Source organism: Castor canadensis, chromosome 18 (genome assembly GCF_047511655.1).
Source record: "Castor canadensis chromosome 18, mCasCan1.hap1v2, whole genome shotgun sequence".
NCBI lineage: Eukaryota > Metazoa > Chordata > Mammalia > Rodentia > Castoridae > Castor > Castor canadensis.
The window spans coordinates 31,555,812-31,573,759 of NC_133403.1; the positions used below are offsets into that span (position 1 = coordinate 31,555,812).

The 17,948-nt window shown below is 40.1% G+C and overlaps 1 protein-coding gene across 2 annotated transcripts; it reads left to right on the plus strand.

Moving 5' to 3' along the window:
- The first annotated feature begins 556 nt into the window (after positions 1-556).
- LOC109696158 (2'-5'-oligoadenylate synthase-like protein 2) lies at positions 557-15,959 on the plus strand. 2 transcript variants are annotated; one of them, XM_074061290.1, is made up of 6 exons: positions 557-926; positions 8,094-8,382; positions 9,301-9,476; positions 11,961-12,202; positions 12,675-12,816; positions 14,472-15,959. In XM_074061290.1, the coding sequence occupies exons 1-6, from the start codon at positions 729-731 to the stop codon at positions 14,985-14,987; spliced, it is 1,563 nt and encodes a 520-aa protein (XP_073917391.1). In that variant the 5' UTR covers positions 557-728; the 3' UTR covers positions 14,988-15,959. The 2 variants fall into 2 exon arrangements, with proteins under 2 accessions (XP_073917391.1, XP_073917392.1); XM_074061291.1 differs by lacking the exons at positions 557-926; positions 8,094-8,382 and adding an exon at positions 8,433-8,640.
- The last annotated feature ends 1,989 nt before the right edge of the window (positions 15,960-17,948 follow it).

Here is a 17,948-nt window from a genome sequence, read left to right on the forward strand (position 1 = left end):
AAAGCTCCCATCCCAGGACATTCACCATTTTCCCCGTGTCTTGCCACCCTTGTCCGCAGCCAGGGTAGGCTCGGTGTAAATGATTTATGCTTGTTCTGTCCAAAATTCCTTTATTAACCCCCCCACAGCTGGCTCCTAGGTCCAGCGGACATTTTTCCAACTGTTATCTGGCCATGCTGCTGGTGGTAGCTTAGGGAATTTATCCCAGGACAGCTCCTTTTATTTTGGCTAACATTAAAAACAGCTCAATAAATCCTTTATTTCAGAGATAGCCTAGCCTCAAAAGTTTGAGGGAAATGCCCAAGCTGAGAGCCTGTGGTGCGATGTGGCCCCATCTCCTGGCCACTATTCTTTCTAGCCTTGGAGAGAAAGACGTTCTATCTCCACAGAGTTTCAGTTTCAGTTCTTTGAAAAGCTCAGTTTCAAATGGGAAAAAAAAAAAAGAAAGAAAGGAAAGCTCAGTTTCGGTTTCCAATCCGGCGAGATAATTGGCTGCTGGAGCTGAACAGAGCCCAGGAGGGAGGAGGGAGGAGGGAGGAGGGAGGAGGGAGGAGGGAGGAGGGCTGTGCCGCCAGGAGAAGTCACCCAGTCCTGTGGTCCCCTCGAGCAGAGGAGGATAAATCCCACTCTGTCGCCTTTGCCAGCATTCAGCTGCCGGAGGGGACCCTTTACAGGGCTGGACAGAAACACGGAGGATTTATTACAAAAAGCAGCCTGGTTCTGCAGAGATGGAGCCTTTCCAAGACCTGTATGAGACCCCTGGGGACAGGCTGGACGCCTTCCTAGAACACAGCCTTCAGCCCCAGGGGGACTGGAAGGAAGAAGGACAGGATGTCTGGCGCAGAATGGAACGGTTCTTTCGAGAACAGTGCTTCCGTGATGAGCTGGTTCTGGACCAAGAAATCAGTGTATTGAAAGTGGTAAAGGTGAGCATTCCAAACACTGGGGCTCAAATTCCAGCTCTGCCCCATGAGACTGTGGGACCTGGGGTGGGGGGAGTGGGGGGAGTGGGGGGGAGCCGTGTCACTTCACCTGTCTGTGCCTAGTCTCCTCTTCTGGGTTCCCCCACTCTGGGCTTCTTATGCACAATAAATGGAATAAGACATGGAAATGTTTTCAGGTAGTAAATTACTCTACAATGCTGGAGGAGGTGGTGGTGGTGGTGATGGTGGTGATTCAGCTGTCAGGTGGAATATGAATATCAAATCTCTATAAAATGTGTCCTTAAGAAACCCCACCTTACCTCCAAAGTCATAAAAGAAATCTCTCTTTCCTCTAAAATAGTACTGAATGATGATGTCAGAAACTACCCATCCGTAAGGTAAGATCCAGGGTACTTGATAAGTTCAGTGGAATTTTAGGGACCATGTAATTCAGCATCTAATTATAAGCATATGGTTTCTTCTGGAAAAGTACTAACTTCTAATACAACTTTCAACATATCACCCTCAATAAAAATTGTTTAAACTAATACCAGAAATTCGGTCCCCCGGACTCGATGCCAATTCACAAATAATGAGCAGGGTCTTGTAGAAAAGGAAGTAAAGGTTAATTAATTTTGCCAAGTGAAATGAGAACTGTAATAAGCTTCTGTCTCAAAAGCTGCAGTCCTACTCCCAGACTGGGAGGATGGGTTTTTAAGGGAGAGCCTGGGAGTTTGGATGTATGTGCTGAGAAGTAGGACTTTGGGCCAGATAGTGGCCTTGGGTCAGTTTATTTCATCCCTGCAGCTGTGTGTCTTGCCATCCTACACATTCCTCCCCTCCTGTGGTCAGTGAGATAAGAAGAGGAGCTTGATGACTTTGTCTGGAGCTAAAAAGATGTTTTTTGAGTTTCCTCACATAGGAGAATGAGGGTGGAGAAAAGACAAAGAGAAACAAAAAGAAAAAAATGTTGGTAAAACTTTTGTTGAAAAAATGTGCATAAGTGAAAACAGGCTGGCTAGTTAAAGTGAGTTAGCTATTGGGGTAAAGCCACAGTTGTGAGCATAGTTTGGTGACTGCTCCCATTACAGGACCATAAATCTAGATTTTGTTCATTTTGCTAAAATGCAAGACATCTCACATTAACCTAAGTCAGTCAGGTTTTATCCTAGGAATGGTAATAGCCACAGAGAGGGAGACAAAGAGGAAGGACATGCAACTTTGGAGAATCTCTAAATAAAGAGTTGAAACCAAAGATTAAGGAGAGTTATCTGCAAAGTATGAGCTTCAAAGCAGAAAATTTAGAAATTCAATCTTCTGTAGTTGTTAAAAAGATACAACTTTGCACTTCTGGGTACTGACTCCTCCACACTTCTGATCTTGTTGAGGGCTCCTCTGCTCCAGAGCTATGTCAGCATCTTTGATTCCAAGATCTGAACCAAAAAAAAAAAAAAGAAAAAAGAAAAATTCCCACCAGAACCAGAAATGAGGTGCATGTTCCCTTAAGGACAGGTCTGAAGGTATTCAAGTATTTTAACATATGTTCTAAATTACGGTCTTCTATGGGCAGGTACAGTGGTGCACAGCTGTAATCCCAGAACTCAGGAGGCTGAGGCAGAAAATTGGGAGCTCAAGACTGGCCTGGGCTACACAACGAGATCTGTCTCATAAAACCAAAAATAAAATTAAAATAAAAGAGAGAAAAATGTCTGTAAAAAAAATAAATATATATAGAAACAAATAAATTAATTAAGCTCTTTTACAGACAGATTCAAATATGCTGTCTCAATGGAAGATATCCATTTATGTTACTCCAGATACCCACATCTTTAACTTCCACCTTTATAGGAATATGCCTCAAGCAAAGATTATTTACTTGTGTAAGAAAAAAACTACTTATTTTACCTTTCCTCTTGCTCTCTCAACAATTGCTATTTCCAGAAGTTAAAACACTCCTAAAATAACTACTGCCATTTTGAGCATTTTAGCATAAAAACAAAAAGAAGCTAAACACCTTACTTGAATAAGCATTGATGAACAACCAATGACAATGCAGACATAGTTTTTCTTTTTGGTGGTACTAGGATTTGAATTCAGGGCCTCACATTTGCTAGGAGGTGCTCTACCACTCTACTTGCTCTTTTTGTACTGGGTATTTTTGAGATAAGTTTTCACTTTTTGCCTGGGCTGGCCTTGAACTGCAATCCTCCTGACCTCTGTCTGCCAAGTACCTAGGATTATAGATGTGAGCCACCAGCACCAAGCTCAGACATATCTTTATTACATTTTGTTTCTGGGTTAAGAGAAGGGGGTCACAATGCATATTGCCTGTAATTCAACATTTGTTTCCTTTGTGCTTTCGTTAACCTTGTTAAGTGTTAAATTTTCTTAGTCACATCTACTTTTCCTGGTTTTCTCCACTGATACTGGAGTGAGAGTGTATATTTTTCTGGTCAAATGTTCTGATTCTGTCTGATTTCCTACCACAAGTGAACTTGGGGGTCATCTGGGACTGGTAGTAACTTTTCCCAGGACACTCCTCGTAGTACCCATATTTTCTTTTTCTTTTTCTATTATTCCATTTCCTTTGATCAAGAAACCAAATGTCTGCATTAAGGTTACACAGGAATGTAAATGGCTTCATTACCTTTTAATTATCCAAGTGGTACATTTAGCCACAAAAAATATAGGAAAATACAAAAACTCACAAAATGAATGACCTTACTTCTCACATTTTAATGCACTATGACCACATTTTAAATGTTTACGAATAGCTAGAAAAGTATTTTCTTTTATATGTACAGTCCAAAGAAAAACTTTAGACAAGTTTAACAGAATTTACCCAAGTAAAGAAATATTCATGAACCAGGAATCACTGTGGACCAGAAGTTGAAAAAGTTTTGTCCAGCAGTGTAAGTGATAAGCTAAAAAGACTGCAAAAGTAGGCCAGACACAGAAGCAAAGTAAAGAAATCACCTGATTGGCTACAGCTAAGCACCTGCCTTATATGGGCATAGTGAGATAATGTATTTGCCTTATTTGAGCATGGTCTGGTCACTTGACTGCTTGTGATTGGCTGAAATCTGGGTATACATTTTATATATATATATATATATATATATATATAATTTTTTCCTGAGAGATTATAAACTTCAGGTACAGCTAAAAATAAACACCTTACAGACTGTCTCTCTTACAAATTACAACTAAAATTCTGGACAAGACATCAAAAAGTCAGTGCTTGAGGACTCTGAAAAGTAAACAATGGCAGAAAGATTGAGGACTGAAGTCAAAACTTGAGTAACCCGAAATGAGGGTGATTATACTGGAATAAACCATTAAAACATATGGTCTGGGTAGATATCAAAAATGTCGTGCTAAATGAAAGAGAAAAAGCCAGTTTCCAAAGGTCACATACCTTTTGGTATGATTCCATTACAGTTGGCCTGCTATATCTGATAAGGATTAGTTCCAGAAACACATCAGTCTCCTGCCCCACCATAGATACCAAAATCCAAAGATGCTCAATTCTTGTCAATAAAGTGATATAGTATTTGCATATAATCTATGAATCTCCTTTTGTTTAAGTCATCTCTAGACAACTTGTGGAACCTAAAACAATGAAAATGCTATATAAATACTTGCTTCAAGGGATTGCTTAGGGAATAATGACAACAAAAAAGTCTGAACGAATTTTTTTAATATTTTTGATTAGAGGTTGGTCAAATCTGCATATGGAACTTGAAGATGCAAAGGGTTGACTGTATTCAGAAAAATAAATTTAAAACTAATAGTACAATAATAAAAATACTAACAAAATGATACCATATAGTAAATATTTGCACAGCATTCACCTTGTGTTAGGGATTATAAGTAAACTAGAGATTTTTTTATTCCTTTATTGTTATGAAGGGTAAGGGTACATTGTGGCATTTACATAGGTTCTTACAATGTATCAGATATATCATACATGAATTCCTGTTGGAATACTTTCAACAGGTGTCATTTTTGCATTTACATACATGTGTACACATTTTATTGCATTGTATTCACCCTCTTTATCCCTTTTCCCAACCCCTTCCCCCTCCCACTGGTACCAGCCCTTCTACCCCCCTACCCCCCCACCCCCCCACCCCACCCCCCACCCCCCACCCCCCCCCCGTGCAAGACTTGTTTTCCTTCTTGTTCTCCAATTTCGTAACAGAAAAGATAAAACAAAAAACATGACATTTTAGCTTGAGCTAAAGGTAGCTACACAGGGAGTTTCCTTGTGATATTTCCATGTATTATCACCCAACTGGTTTATCTCCTCTAATTTTCTTCATTCTATGTTAGTCCCCTTCTTATGGCAGTTTCAGTCAGTCATTCTTATATAGTGAGTATATCAACCCTGTTCGGGTTCTTAGTTTCCCTACCTTTCTCATGCACAACTTCCCCTTAGTGTGGCCAGTGTTGCATCATATTGCTGCATTTGTATTAGGTCTATGTTCCACACATGACAGAGAACATGTGGCTTTTGGCCTTCTGAGCCTGGCTAACTTCACATAAGATGATGTTCTCCAGTTCCATCCATTTACCTGTGAATGACAAAATTTCATTCTTTGTGGCTGAGTAAGACTCCATTGTGTATAAATACCACATTTTCTTAATCCATTCATTAGTAGTGGGGCATCTTGGCTGTTTCCATAGCTTAACTATTGTGAGTAGTGCTGCAATAAACATGGGTGTGCAACAACAGGTGTTGGCGAGGATGCAGGGAAAAAGGAACCCTCTTACACTGTTGGTGGAAATGTAAACTAGTACAACCACTCTGGAAAAAATTTGGAGGCTACTTAAAAAGCTAAACATTGATCTACCATTTGATCCAGCAATACCACTCTTGGGAATATACCCAAAAGACTGTGACACAGGTTACTCAAGAGGCACCTGCACACCCATGTTTATTGCGGCACTATTCACAATAGCCAAGTTATGGAAACAGCCAAGATGCCCCACTACTGACGAATGGATCAAGAAAATGTGGTATCTATACACAATGGAATTTTATACAGCCATGAAGAAGAACAAAATGTTATCATTCGCTGGTAAATGGATGGAATTGGAGAACATCATTCTGAGTGAGGTTAGCCTGGCCCAAAAGACCAAAAATCGTATGTTCTCCTTCATATGCAGACATTAGATCAAGGGCAAACACAACAAGGGGAGTGAACTTTGATCACAAGATAAAAGCGAGAGCACACAAGGGAGATACGAGGATAGGTAAGACACCTAAAAAATTAGCTAGCATTTGTTGCCCCCAATGCAGAGAAACTAAAGCAGATACCTTAAAAGCAACTGAGGCCAATAGGAGAAGGGGACCAGGAACTAGAGAAAAGGTGAGATCAAAAAGAATTAACTTAGAAGGTAACACACACGCGCAGGAAATTAATATGAGTCAACTCCCTGTATAGCTATCCTTATCTCAACCAGCAAAAATACTTGTTCCTTCCTATTATTGCTTATACTCTCTCTTCAACAAAAGTAGAGAAAAGGGCAAAATAGTTTCTGCCCGGTATGGAGGGGGTGGGGGGGAGAGGGAAGGGGCGGAGTGGGTGGTAAGGGAGGGGGTGGGGGCAGGGGGGAGAAATAACCCAAGCCTTGTATGCACATATGAATAATAAAAAAATAAAAAATAAAAAAATAAAAATAAACATGGGTGTGCAGGTGAATTTGTTGTAAACCGACTCACAATCCTTCCTTATATCCCTGAGGATCATAGGGCAGATCTATTTTTAGTTTTTTAAGAAGACTCCATGCTGTTTGCCACAGCGGTAGTACTAGCTTACATTCCCACCAGCAGTGTACCAGGGTTGCTTTTTCCCCCCGCAGCCTCGCCAACATTTCAGGTCTTTGATCCATTTTGAGTTGATACTAGTACAGGGTAATATACATGGATCTAGTTTCAGTTTTCTGCAGGCAGAACCACTTTTCCCAGCAGTTTTTGTTGAAGAGGCTGTCTTTTCTCCATCGTATATTTTTGGTGCCTTTGTCAAAAATAAGGTGGGCATAGCTGTGTGGATTCATATCCCAGTCCTCTTTTCTGTTCCACTGGTCTTCATATCTGTTTTTGTACCAATACCATGCTGTTTTTACTGCTATTGCTTTGTAATATAGTTTGAAGTCGGGTATTGTGATGCCTCCAGCTTTGCTCTTTTTGCTCAGTATTGCCTTGGCTATTCAAGGTCTTTTGTGTTTCCAAATGAACTTTAGGGGTAGATTTTTCAATCTCTGTGATGAATGTCATTGGGATTTTAATGGGAATTGCATTAAGCATGTAGATTGCTTTTGGTAGTATAGCCATTTTTACTATGTTGATTCTGCCAATCCATCTTCTGTGGTCTTCTTCAATTTCTTTCTTCAATGGTTTGTAGTTTTCTTTGTAGAGGTCATTCACATCTTTTGTTAAGTTTGTTCCTAGGTATTTGATTTTTTTTTCCTGAGGCTATTGTAAATGGAGTTGTTTTTCCTATATCCTTTCCCAGTCTATTCATTGTTGATTTGTAAGTTGATTTTGTATCCTGCTACTTTGCTGAAGCTGTTTATGGTATAACTAGAGATTATTTAATGGGAGAAGGGATTAAGATCCTGGGGAGGAATGGAGTTTTACATTTCACTTCGATTCTTTGAGTTGTTTACCAAGTATTTAATTTTCCTAAACCAATGAAAAGATGTAGTATAGATGGACTATCCCTTACCCAAAACACTTGGAAACAGAAGGGAAATTTTATTTTTTTCTTAGATTTTAGAATATTTTCATATAATAAGATATGTTGGAGATGAAGTCTAAACATGAAGTTCATTTATGTTTCACATGTACCGTATATATATAGTCTGAAGATAGTTTTATACAATGCTTTTATTAGCTCATCTGTGTTTTTGACTGCAACCATCACATAAGGTCAGGTGTGGAATTTTCTACTTGTAGTGTCATTTTAACACTCACCAAGTTTTGGGCTTTGAATTTTGGATTTGGGGTGCTTAACCTGTAATACCCATGGCAAAAGTCATGGAGTCCAAGGGCTCCTTTGTGGGGGCTATATAAAGAGCCTATCATGAGTGCTTCTGCTTCACACTTAACCTCAACCTATCAAATCTCAGAAGAAGTAAAGCTAGTATTGTCATCCTCCACAGGGAGGGTCCTCAGGAAAGGGGACAACACTGAACCACTGCTCTGACCAAGATATGGTTTTGTTCCTGAGCTGCTTCTCCAGTTTCGAAGATCAGGCACAGCACCGAGAAGCCATCATAAACTTCATTGAGGAGAAACTGGATCATTGCAGAAGAAGCCTGGCCTACAACATCACTGTGGTCCAACACAGAGAGGGGAAAAGGGTCCCTCGCTCCCTGACCTTACAGGTCCAGCCCAAGAAGAACAGTGATACCATTCGGGTGGACGTGCTCCTGGCTTTCGATGCTCTGGGTAAATAAAGATTCTGATGGGTCAGGTCCAGAGAAACAAGTTGAGGGCTGTTCACCAACCTGACCTTGGGAGAGGTTTCGGAAAGTGGAAATCGATGGACTTTTCTCTTTTAGGGGGAGGTGAAGACTGAAGTCCTTCCATAAATGCATGGGTTCCCTGTGTCCCAATGTTGCATGGGGAAAGAGGGTTTCTCCTAAATAATGAATTCCCACCCAATGCAAGGTGGAAACTCCTCTCCAGCCCTCCAGAAAATACCAGGTAAAGCAAGTACTTTAAAGTCTTTGGAGTTCAACAGGACTAGATTGAAATCATCTTTAAAACAGGACTCCGAATAGCTTCACATTTTGGCTCCAAAACTTAATAGTTTCATGACCTTGGGCAAACTATTTAACACCTCCAAGGCTGAGTACACCAACTTGTTACGTGGGATAATATGTAATTTAAGTGGATTGTAAGAAACTGACAATATTTGACCATGTTGGACTCCCAAAATGGTAATTTCCTCTGGTTCCACTTAAATTCATCTACTGCATGGAGCCGTTCCAAATATTCTATGAGCTTAGCCCTGTGCCTGACACATGGTAAGTCTTCAGTCAATGTGAACTATTTAAAATCTATGTGACTTTTGGGTGTGCTATCAAACCCGTTAGGCCTTCACTTATTTAATTTAAAGGGAGAAAAATGAGCCTAGAATGGTGGTGCATACCTGTAACTCCACCACTCAAGAAGTGAAGGCAAGAGGATTGTGAGTCTGAGGCCAACCAGGGCTACATAGAGAGACCCATACAAATCTTAAATAAATAAATAAATAGAGAAAAGGAATCCCACAGATAGCATTGCATGAAACTGGTATACTCAGTAAACTTCAGATCTTTCCATCTTCTTCATTTTCCTGACAAAGTACTTTCCTCTTCTCAGAATCCTGTTGCCTGGACTCTAAGCCAGCAGCAGAAATCTATGAAAACTTAATAACCACTGGAGGCCACCCTGGGGAGTTCTCATCGAGCTTCACAGAGTTACAGAGACACTTTGTGAAAAGCCGTCCTGTTAAACTAAAGAACCTCCTGCGGCTGGTGAAATTCTGGTACCTGAAGGTGAGGGCTGGGTGCTGGGCTGGGAGGTGCAGGAGCAAGGCGGAGGGAAAGGCAGGAGCAGGCCAGCAATTTTTAAAGAGAAAGAAATGGAAACAACCTCACTGTCTAAGGATAAGAGGCAAGTAAGACAGTGTAGGTGAGATCGTTTCATTGGAAACTATTTGTGACCTACAGAGCCCTGGACCATGTTAGAGGTAGCCATTATTGTTGGTAATGGTAATTTGTCATATTTATACTCTTTTACGTTCTGAAGCATCACTTCCTGTTACAGAGTCCTGGCTCAAATGACACATTCCTCAAGAGCAATTAAATGGTTCCTGACGAGCACAATCATGATTTTCAAAAGACCTCTGGCATTTTAAATAATAACAACAATATAAGCAATAACAATAATAATAATAAAGCTACCATCTGTTGAATGTTATGTTCCAAAAATCTATGCTACAGATGGAGGAAGTGAACTCAACTATGATATATTGTAAGAACTTTTGTAAATGTCATAATGTACCCCCAGTACAACAATAATTTTTAAAAAAAGAAATTAAACATAAAAAAATATTTTAAATCTGTGCCACAGATACTACATGTTTTTCCCTTTCAGTCTTTCTAGTGGCTCAATGATGTATGTTTTATTCCTTATACTCATTTTGCAGATGAGAAAACAAATTCAAAAGCATGTAATTCTAGAACTTGTGTTCTTAAGCAATCACATGAAATATTTTTCCAAAACAATAATGATTTTCCTGATTATCTGAGTATGGCAATAGACCCATTAGAAAAAAATCCAAACGATGCAAAAAAAGCATTAGAAAGTAAAATTCACATGAAATCGACAAAATAAATCAAAGACATCACTAGTGAATTCTCTTTCATGTCTCATTTTTTGTTTATATTCATGTATTTTCACTCAGAACTTAGCTAAGGAATGTCATTGTGTTGTTTTTTCAGTTCACCCTTTAAACAAATATATTTGCTACTGAGCTCTGGACTTGAATTTTGTGAAGTTATCTATTCATGTAATTTGTACAATTTCCACTGACTTGTTTGTCTTTTTTCAATCTATGATATCTTTATTTACATTCCAAATATTTACCATTATTTCTTATATGGGTTGTAATATTTTTGCCAATATGTCATTCATCTATGACATTAATTATACTTTGTCTTTGACAGCAGTGATTTCTAACTCTTACATAGATAAACATGTCTGAATTTCTTTGATAGACTTTGGGTTTCCTATCTGAGCTTCTTCAGATACATAGATGGATAGAAAGATAGATGGATAACAGATATGTATATATGTGTGTATATGTATGTATATATAAAAATTGAGCATATATGAGTAATTCACTTAATTTTTCTTCTAATACACTTAATACACACTTTGACTCCATTTGTAATTTCTTTTGAGATATGGTATGACATTAGGGTCATCTGTTCTTTTTTGGCAGTACTGGAGTTTAAACTCAGTACTCAGTGCCTTGCTAGGCAGGCACTCTACTGCTTGAGCCATGCCTCCAGCCCTTTTGCTCTAGTTGTTTTTGAGATAGGGTATTGCTCTTTTCCCAGACCAGCCTGGACCACGACCTTCCTCTTGTACACTTGCCACACAGGCACATGCCACCATGCCCAACTTTTTCTGATGAGGTGGGAGTCCCATGAACTTTTGCCAGGGTTGGCCTGGAACCATGATCCTTCTAATCTCAGCCTCCCAAGTGTCTGAGATTACAGATGTGAACGACTGGTGCCCAGCTTGAGATCATCTTTATTTACCTTATTTTCTTCTAAATAGCTAAGAAGTTTGTGCATCATTTGTTGAATTATGCATCCTTTTCCTGCTGAACTATCATCACCTTTGTTAAATATTAAATTATCGTATATACTAGAACTAATTCTGAACTAGCTGTTCCAATATACTTGACTATTGTTTATATCTATGCCAAAAGCATACTGTTTTTGTTACAACTGCTTGGATATTAACGTATCTAAGACAAATATCAAGGAAATTTTCTTTTTCATAATTTTCTTGGCTTTTAGTAGTTATTTATGCTTCTATATGAGTCTTAAGGTAATTTTATCCTATTAAAAACATCACTAGAATTCTAATTAAAATTGCAATGAATCATAAAGTTAATTTAGGAGGAAATGAACATTTCATAATACTCCTTCCCTTTCATCTTCCAATTTTGTTCCATGCCATCCGTGTGTCTTAGTTGTCCCACTTATTTCTTCTATGTGCTATATTATATTGTCTCCTCCATTACAACTGAATAGCATGTACTGATAAAGTCCAAAACTCCATAAGAGACCCCAGCTTCCTCTTTTTTTTTTTTTTTTTTGAGATCTTGATGGCCCCAGGACATAATTCCATCTAGTCTCTATTATTTTGTGGATTGTGCTGTATGATGCAATAGAGTGATCTGAAAATTCTCAATCAATCATCTTATATATCCTCTCCCTACTCCTTGCCCCTACTTTCTCTAGTATGTGAAATGTAAATATGGAAGAGCAGCATTGCCCCCAAAATATGCACTGGAGCTACTGACCATCTATGCCTGGGAAATGGGTACGGACAAAAGTGATAACTTCAACATGGATGAAGGTCTTGTAGCTGTGATGAAACTTCTCAGAGATTATGAAGACATCTGCATATACTGGACCAAGTACTATGATTTCCAAAATAAGATTGTCAGAGACTTTATCAAACAACAGTTGAAGAGTTCCAGGTGAGTATGTCAGTTGTGTTGCCTTCAGCTTCAAGGAATAGAAACCCTACTGAAGCAGCTTAAAACTTAAAAGGAACTTACTGGTTTTTACAACTGAAAAGTTCAAAAGGAGAAGAAACTTCACACAAGTCATGATCCAAATGTCCTCTGTGTCATCCGGGTCCTTTTCTGTGAAATGCTTCACTCCATCTTTCCCAGGGTATCACCATTATAGTCTGATTTATTCCTTCATAGCTATGGCGGTTCTGAGATTCTCATGTGGACACATACTTTTAGTACAAGAAACAACATTCCTAGACAAATCTCAGATTCACTCTGACTGGGCTAATTTAGTTTATGTCACCAATCTGGACCCAAGAGCTTCAGATTGCCAGAGTCCTTCCTACACAAAGGCATGCACAATCCCACACACCTGAGTGCCAGAGGCCACAGTCCTAAGTTAACAGAAATCTGCCTCTCTTCTCTCTTCCAGGCCTATAATCCTAGACCCAGCTGACCCCACCAACAATCTGGGAAAGAGAAAAGGATGGAACCTAATGGCCAAAGAGGCTGTTCACTGCCTACGGCAAGTCTGTTGCTTGACTGAAGACCCTAGCCAGAGCTGGCGTGTACAGGTATGACTTTCCATCCCATAATCAGGACTCAGTTCTGATCTCATATGAATCTCCCCCAATTCTTATAGAGCACCCATAGGTCCCTAAGATAGGCAATGCCTCTTACACAGACATCCCAGCGAACCAGGTGAGCAACTCTCTTCTGCTATAAATGGCTGGGCCTCAGTTGTTTCACCTATAAAAATGTCAAGCCATCTTCCTTACTGTGTAGCCAATTCAGAGATATAATCAAAGAATGAATTACATATACCTGTCCTGTGGGGTATGGATTACTTTTTTGTGGGTTAACAAAAGGTGCATCTTCTTGCTTTTAAACAAAAGATTTAATCATGTATCCAAAAATATAAGTGAGACCCACAGAGGTCCACTGCAGATACCAACCCAGCTACACAGCCTCCATATGCATGGCTTTTTCCACATGAACACAGCTGTCCTGAGTCTGAACATTAAATAGGAACCCAGTGTTCAGAGACCAGCACTGTGCCTAGGAGCTACCTGAAAGAGCTAATTTCCCCAATCTGCTACTCCTAGAGAAATCTTGTCAGCTCTCCCACTTTTCATATCCTGAATGGAAATTCTGAGTCTGGCATCAAAGGCAACCTCATGACAAGTGAAGCAAGACAGATAAATAGGGCATCACTAGGCTTTATCATCTTTCCAGCCAATGTACCATTGGCAGAGAGAGTTCAGAGCCCAGGCGGTTCCTGGGAGGTCAGCAAAAAAACAAAGCAAGCTGTTAAAATGGATATAAAATTAAAATAAGTTTCCCTCCCATCTCAACCCCCAATCTCCCAGAAATACTATCTCCTAGATAGCCACGTATCAACTACTTGCGTCTCCTTCCATGGATATGCCATATGTACCCAAGTATGTGCCTGAGTCTGCATGAATTTTTACTTTACTAAAACTATTATTTAATGGGTTATTCTATTACTAAATTAAATTATCATACAGATGATTCCCTATCCATACATATGGGCCTTATAGGTACAACTACATAACATAAAGTCTGCATCACTACACTTTTGAGCACAAAATGGGATGATGTTAATTATGCCAGGTCAAGGGACCTGTACCAGGACTGTGCTAAACAGGAACCTAAAACCATCCTAGATCTAATCAGTCTTTTCAGCAGCTCTGTCATAATTCAGTGAATGAAAGTACTTTAATTTATATAAGCAAGTATGCCATGTTAGATTCTTAGAATGCTTTCAGACTTTTTCCATTACAGTGACATAAATCCCAGAGCCTGACATACATTAAATCATTTAACATTTAAGCTCAACCCCAGTCTACCAGATATTCAGTACTATGTGTGTCTGTGGAGGTACTAATGTCATTCCCATGTGTCAGGTAAAGATTCTGAATAGTTCCACATAGGAGGAACATTATTTGGGGACTAGTCCATTTGGATGAGTCAAAAGACAAAGTTTGACTCAGTGGTTCTATAAATATAGGATGACCAATAGCTTCCTTTGCTTGGGACAATCTTATATGTGCTGTCCCATATAATTTTTAATAGCTCTACTTTTTACTTTTGAAAGTGTCTCAATAGATGACATTTATATAATTTACAGCCAGAAGGGAAAGACTTTAGAGGTAATAGAGAGACATGACAATTCAAGTACATTTATCTGTTCCTCTATCCCTTCCAGAGAGCAAGGGACGTGCAGGTGACTGTGAAACAGACAGGGAAAAAGTCCTTGTCACTCTTGGTGAACCCCTATAGCCCCATCTGGAAGATGAAGGCAGAGATCAAGAGAACAAGTGACCTCCAAGAGGGGCATCCACATCTCCTCTTCCAGGAACCAGAAGAGGAGAGGCAACTGCGTCTCTCCTTCCAAGAACCAGGAGGGGAGAGGCAACTGCTCAGTAGCCAGAAGACCCTGGCATATTATGGGATATTCTCTAAGGTGAACATCCGAGCGCTGGAAACCCTCCCTCCTGAGATCCAGGTCTTTGTGAAAGATTCTAGTGGCCAGAGCAAGCCTTATGCCATCCATCCCGATGACACCATCCTTGACTTGAAAAATATAATTGAAGGTGCTGGAGGACCTTATGTGGAAGACCAGAAATTGATGTTCCAGGGCCGCCAACTGAAAAATCATTGCATCCTTTCAGACCTGCAGATTGAGGATTGTGACACCATCGTGCTCATTAGGAGAAGCTGAAAGTTCCCAGGAGTACCCATGGCAGGCTCATGATGTAGATTTTCATGTCTTCTCCCCTATCCTATCCCACTCTTTTCAACTCAGACCCTGTGCTCTTTCTGAAGCCTACATACTAACCTACCCCTCTCTTGCTTAAAATACTCCATTGCCTCCCCATTACCTACAGAATGAAGTTCAAGTTTCCTTGCTTGGCATTCAGGGTCCTTGACAATTGAGGTGAGACCCTGCTTACTTCTCTATCTCCCCTCATTGCTCAAAACACACCACATGTTCCCAAATACTTGTAATTCTAGAATACTGAATGAATGTTGGGTCATAACTCCATCACTTTGAGTCAACTAATTCCCCGTATTTTCATCTTTCAACAGTCAAACTTCTAAGTCACTTGATCTCTAAGTATTGACTTCAGACCAACAGAATCAGCATAACTCAGGATCTTCTTAGAAGGGAAAATTCTCAACAACTCTCCTAGATTTAAACTTAATCAGAGTCTCAGTGGTGAGACTCAGCAGTCAGTGTTTTAACAATCCTCCAAGTTCTGATGCATGCTCCAATGTCTCCCCATGATCCCCAGAATGAAGTTCTGATGCATGATCAAGCTCAAGAACCACTGCTATATACCAAGTCTTCCTTTGCCCTCACCTTTTCCCTTCACCCAAATCAGACTTCTGTGAGACACCTAAAAAATTAGCTAGCATTTGTTGCCCTTAACGCAGAGAAACTAAAGCAGATACCTTAAAAGCAACTGAGGCCAATAGGAAAAGGGGACCAGGAACTAGAGAAAAGGTTAGATCAAAAAGAATTAACCTAGAAGGTAACACACACGCACAGGAAATCAATGTGAGTCAATGCCCTGTATAGCTATCCTTATCTCAACCAGCAAAAACCCTTGTTCCTTCCTGTTATTGCTTATACTATCTCTTCAACAAAATTAGAAATAAGGGAAAAATAGTTTCTGCTGGGTATTGAGGGGGTGGGGGGAGAGGGAGGGGGTGGAGTGGGTGGTAAGGGAGGGGGTGGGGGCAGGGGGCAGAAATGACCCAAGCCTTGTATGCACATATGAATAATAAAAGAAAAAAAAAGCTGAAAAAAAAAAAAGAAGTACTTGGGACCTTCATTGTGTTCCTTTGTTGGATCATCTATCCCCCTGATCTAATGAGACTTAAAAAACTATGACTTATTCCTTGTTCCCCATGATCTAGAATGGTACCTGCTCATTGCAAATGCTTGCTGAATGAAGCAAGAATGACTTTGAATCCTTCACTACTGTCTATGTGCAGATCTCAGTATGATACTATTTTGGAGCCCACTTTGTTTCAGGTGCCCCTCAGTCCATGACTTTATGAAAATGCCCCACAATCACCTAGATGAGCCCCATGTTGGAGCAGTAGACCTGGTCTCAGTGCTTGAACCTGGTGATGTCTTCCCCCTCTGTCTAAACCTAATTGGACCAAAAGTGATCAGGATAGACTCCATCCATTGGATATCCTTAGCCAACCAGATTTTAAATCACGGAGAATGGGGCCAGGTGCAGTGAGCTCCTGGTAGAGTTAAATGAGGGTAGACAACTGAATAGAAGTACACTCAAAACTGGAAAGGGTTGAACAGCCAAAGCAAAAGACCCACTTGAGTTCTCTCCATAAAGAGAGAACTATTAACCCAGGGAATGTAGCCACACACAAGAGACAGAGTCAAAAACCCTCACGCATTTCTAGGGAGAGAAGCTGCAAGATGTTGTCAGTCCTGCCCTTTTTCCTATCAAATCCCCCCTGTGTCTTCTCATTGTCCTCAATTGAGCAAGCAGCCACTCATTGAGTAAAGCAGAATGGGTGTCTTTTCCACCCCAAGACATTTGACTGAGCTCTGCTTCAGCAGCCAATGAAATTCTTTTTTCTATTCCTCATTCAATAATCTTATGCATTCATACACATTTATACCAAGTCTCCATAGATACAATGTCATTCAATTCTTATCCTCTTGGCTATCCTGGAAGTTGGACAGACAAATTGAAATTAAAATCCTTCCCCATTTTACAGATGAGAAAATCAAGGCTTAGAGAATAGGAAATAATGTTCAGAGAGAAACTTCTGTGGAAGAGAAGCCATGACAACCTCAACCTGGAGCTGTCATACATCTAAAAGGAAAGCCTTTCTCTCCCACTTTCTCTGGGCTTCTCTCATAGACACATGCCTTGAACTCTAGCCTTATCATCCTGACAGCCTTCTCTAATCCCTTCAGAAATCTTGTTCACCCTAAATGAACTCTCCCTCTGGCTACGGCTGATTAGACCAAGGATGATCACCTGATGCAGAATAAACTCAACCCATTGGCTAGGCTCAGCCAATCAGATTATGAGTTCTAGAGACTGGAAACAATTATTTCTTGAGCCTTTGGTATGTGCTAGAAATAGCACAGAGAATTTGGCATTGATTTTACTCTTACAAACACTTAGACTGGGTCCTGTGGAATGGCTCAAGTGGTAGAGTATCTGCCTAGGTTGATGGCCAGTATCCCCATTTTACAATGGCGGAAACAGCACAAGGGCTTAAGGGTTTTGATTGAGGCCTCATAACCTTAACTCTCAAAGCTGAGATTCAAGCTTCTTATGTTCAGAGACTCTGCTCTTAACCCCATGTAATTCTACGTCTCTTAATGGACCTCCACTCTCCCTTCCCAACTCCTACACTTCACACTTCAATTGCCACCTCTATATGAACAATCTGCTGTGCCCCAAATATATCAGACTCTTCCTCTCTTCTAAGTCCTTGTGTATGTTATTCCTTCAGCCCTGGATTAGCCACTTCTTAACAGTAGGTCCTTAGAAAAGTTACTCTCATTGACCATAACTTCCTCCTGCATAGAATGGAACAGTCCATCTAACAAAACCATTGTGAGAATCAGAGAAAGGCAAGAATGAAGGTGTCTCTCAGCTTCTCAGTTTCCATGCAATTCACAGCAACT

Bases quoted from the DNA above. Each gene is read 5' to 3' on its own strand.
- LOC109696158 (XM_074061290.1), top strand. From the start codon at position 729: ATGGAGCCTTTCCAAGACCTGTATGAGACCCCTGGGGACAGGCTGGAC. The intron at 9,477-11,960 runs GTGAGGGCTGGG...TACTTTCTCTAG, and splicing joins TGAAATTCTGGTACCTGAAG to TATGTGAAATGTAAATATGG. The intron at 12,203-12,674 runs GTGAGTATGTCA...TCTCTCTTCCAG, and splicing joins CAACAGTTGAAGAGTTCCAG to GCCTATAATCCTAGACCCAG.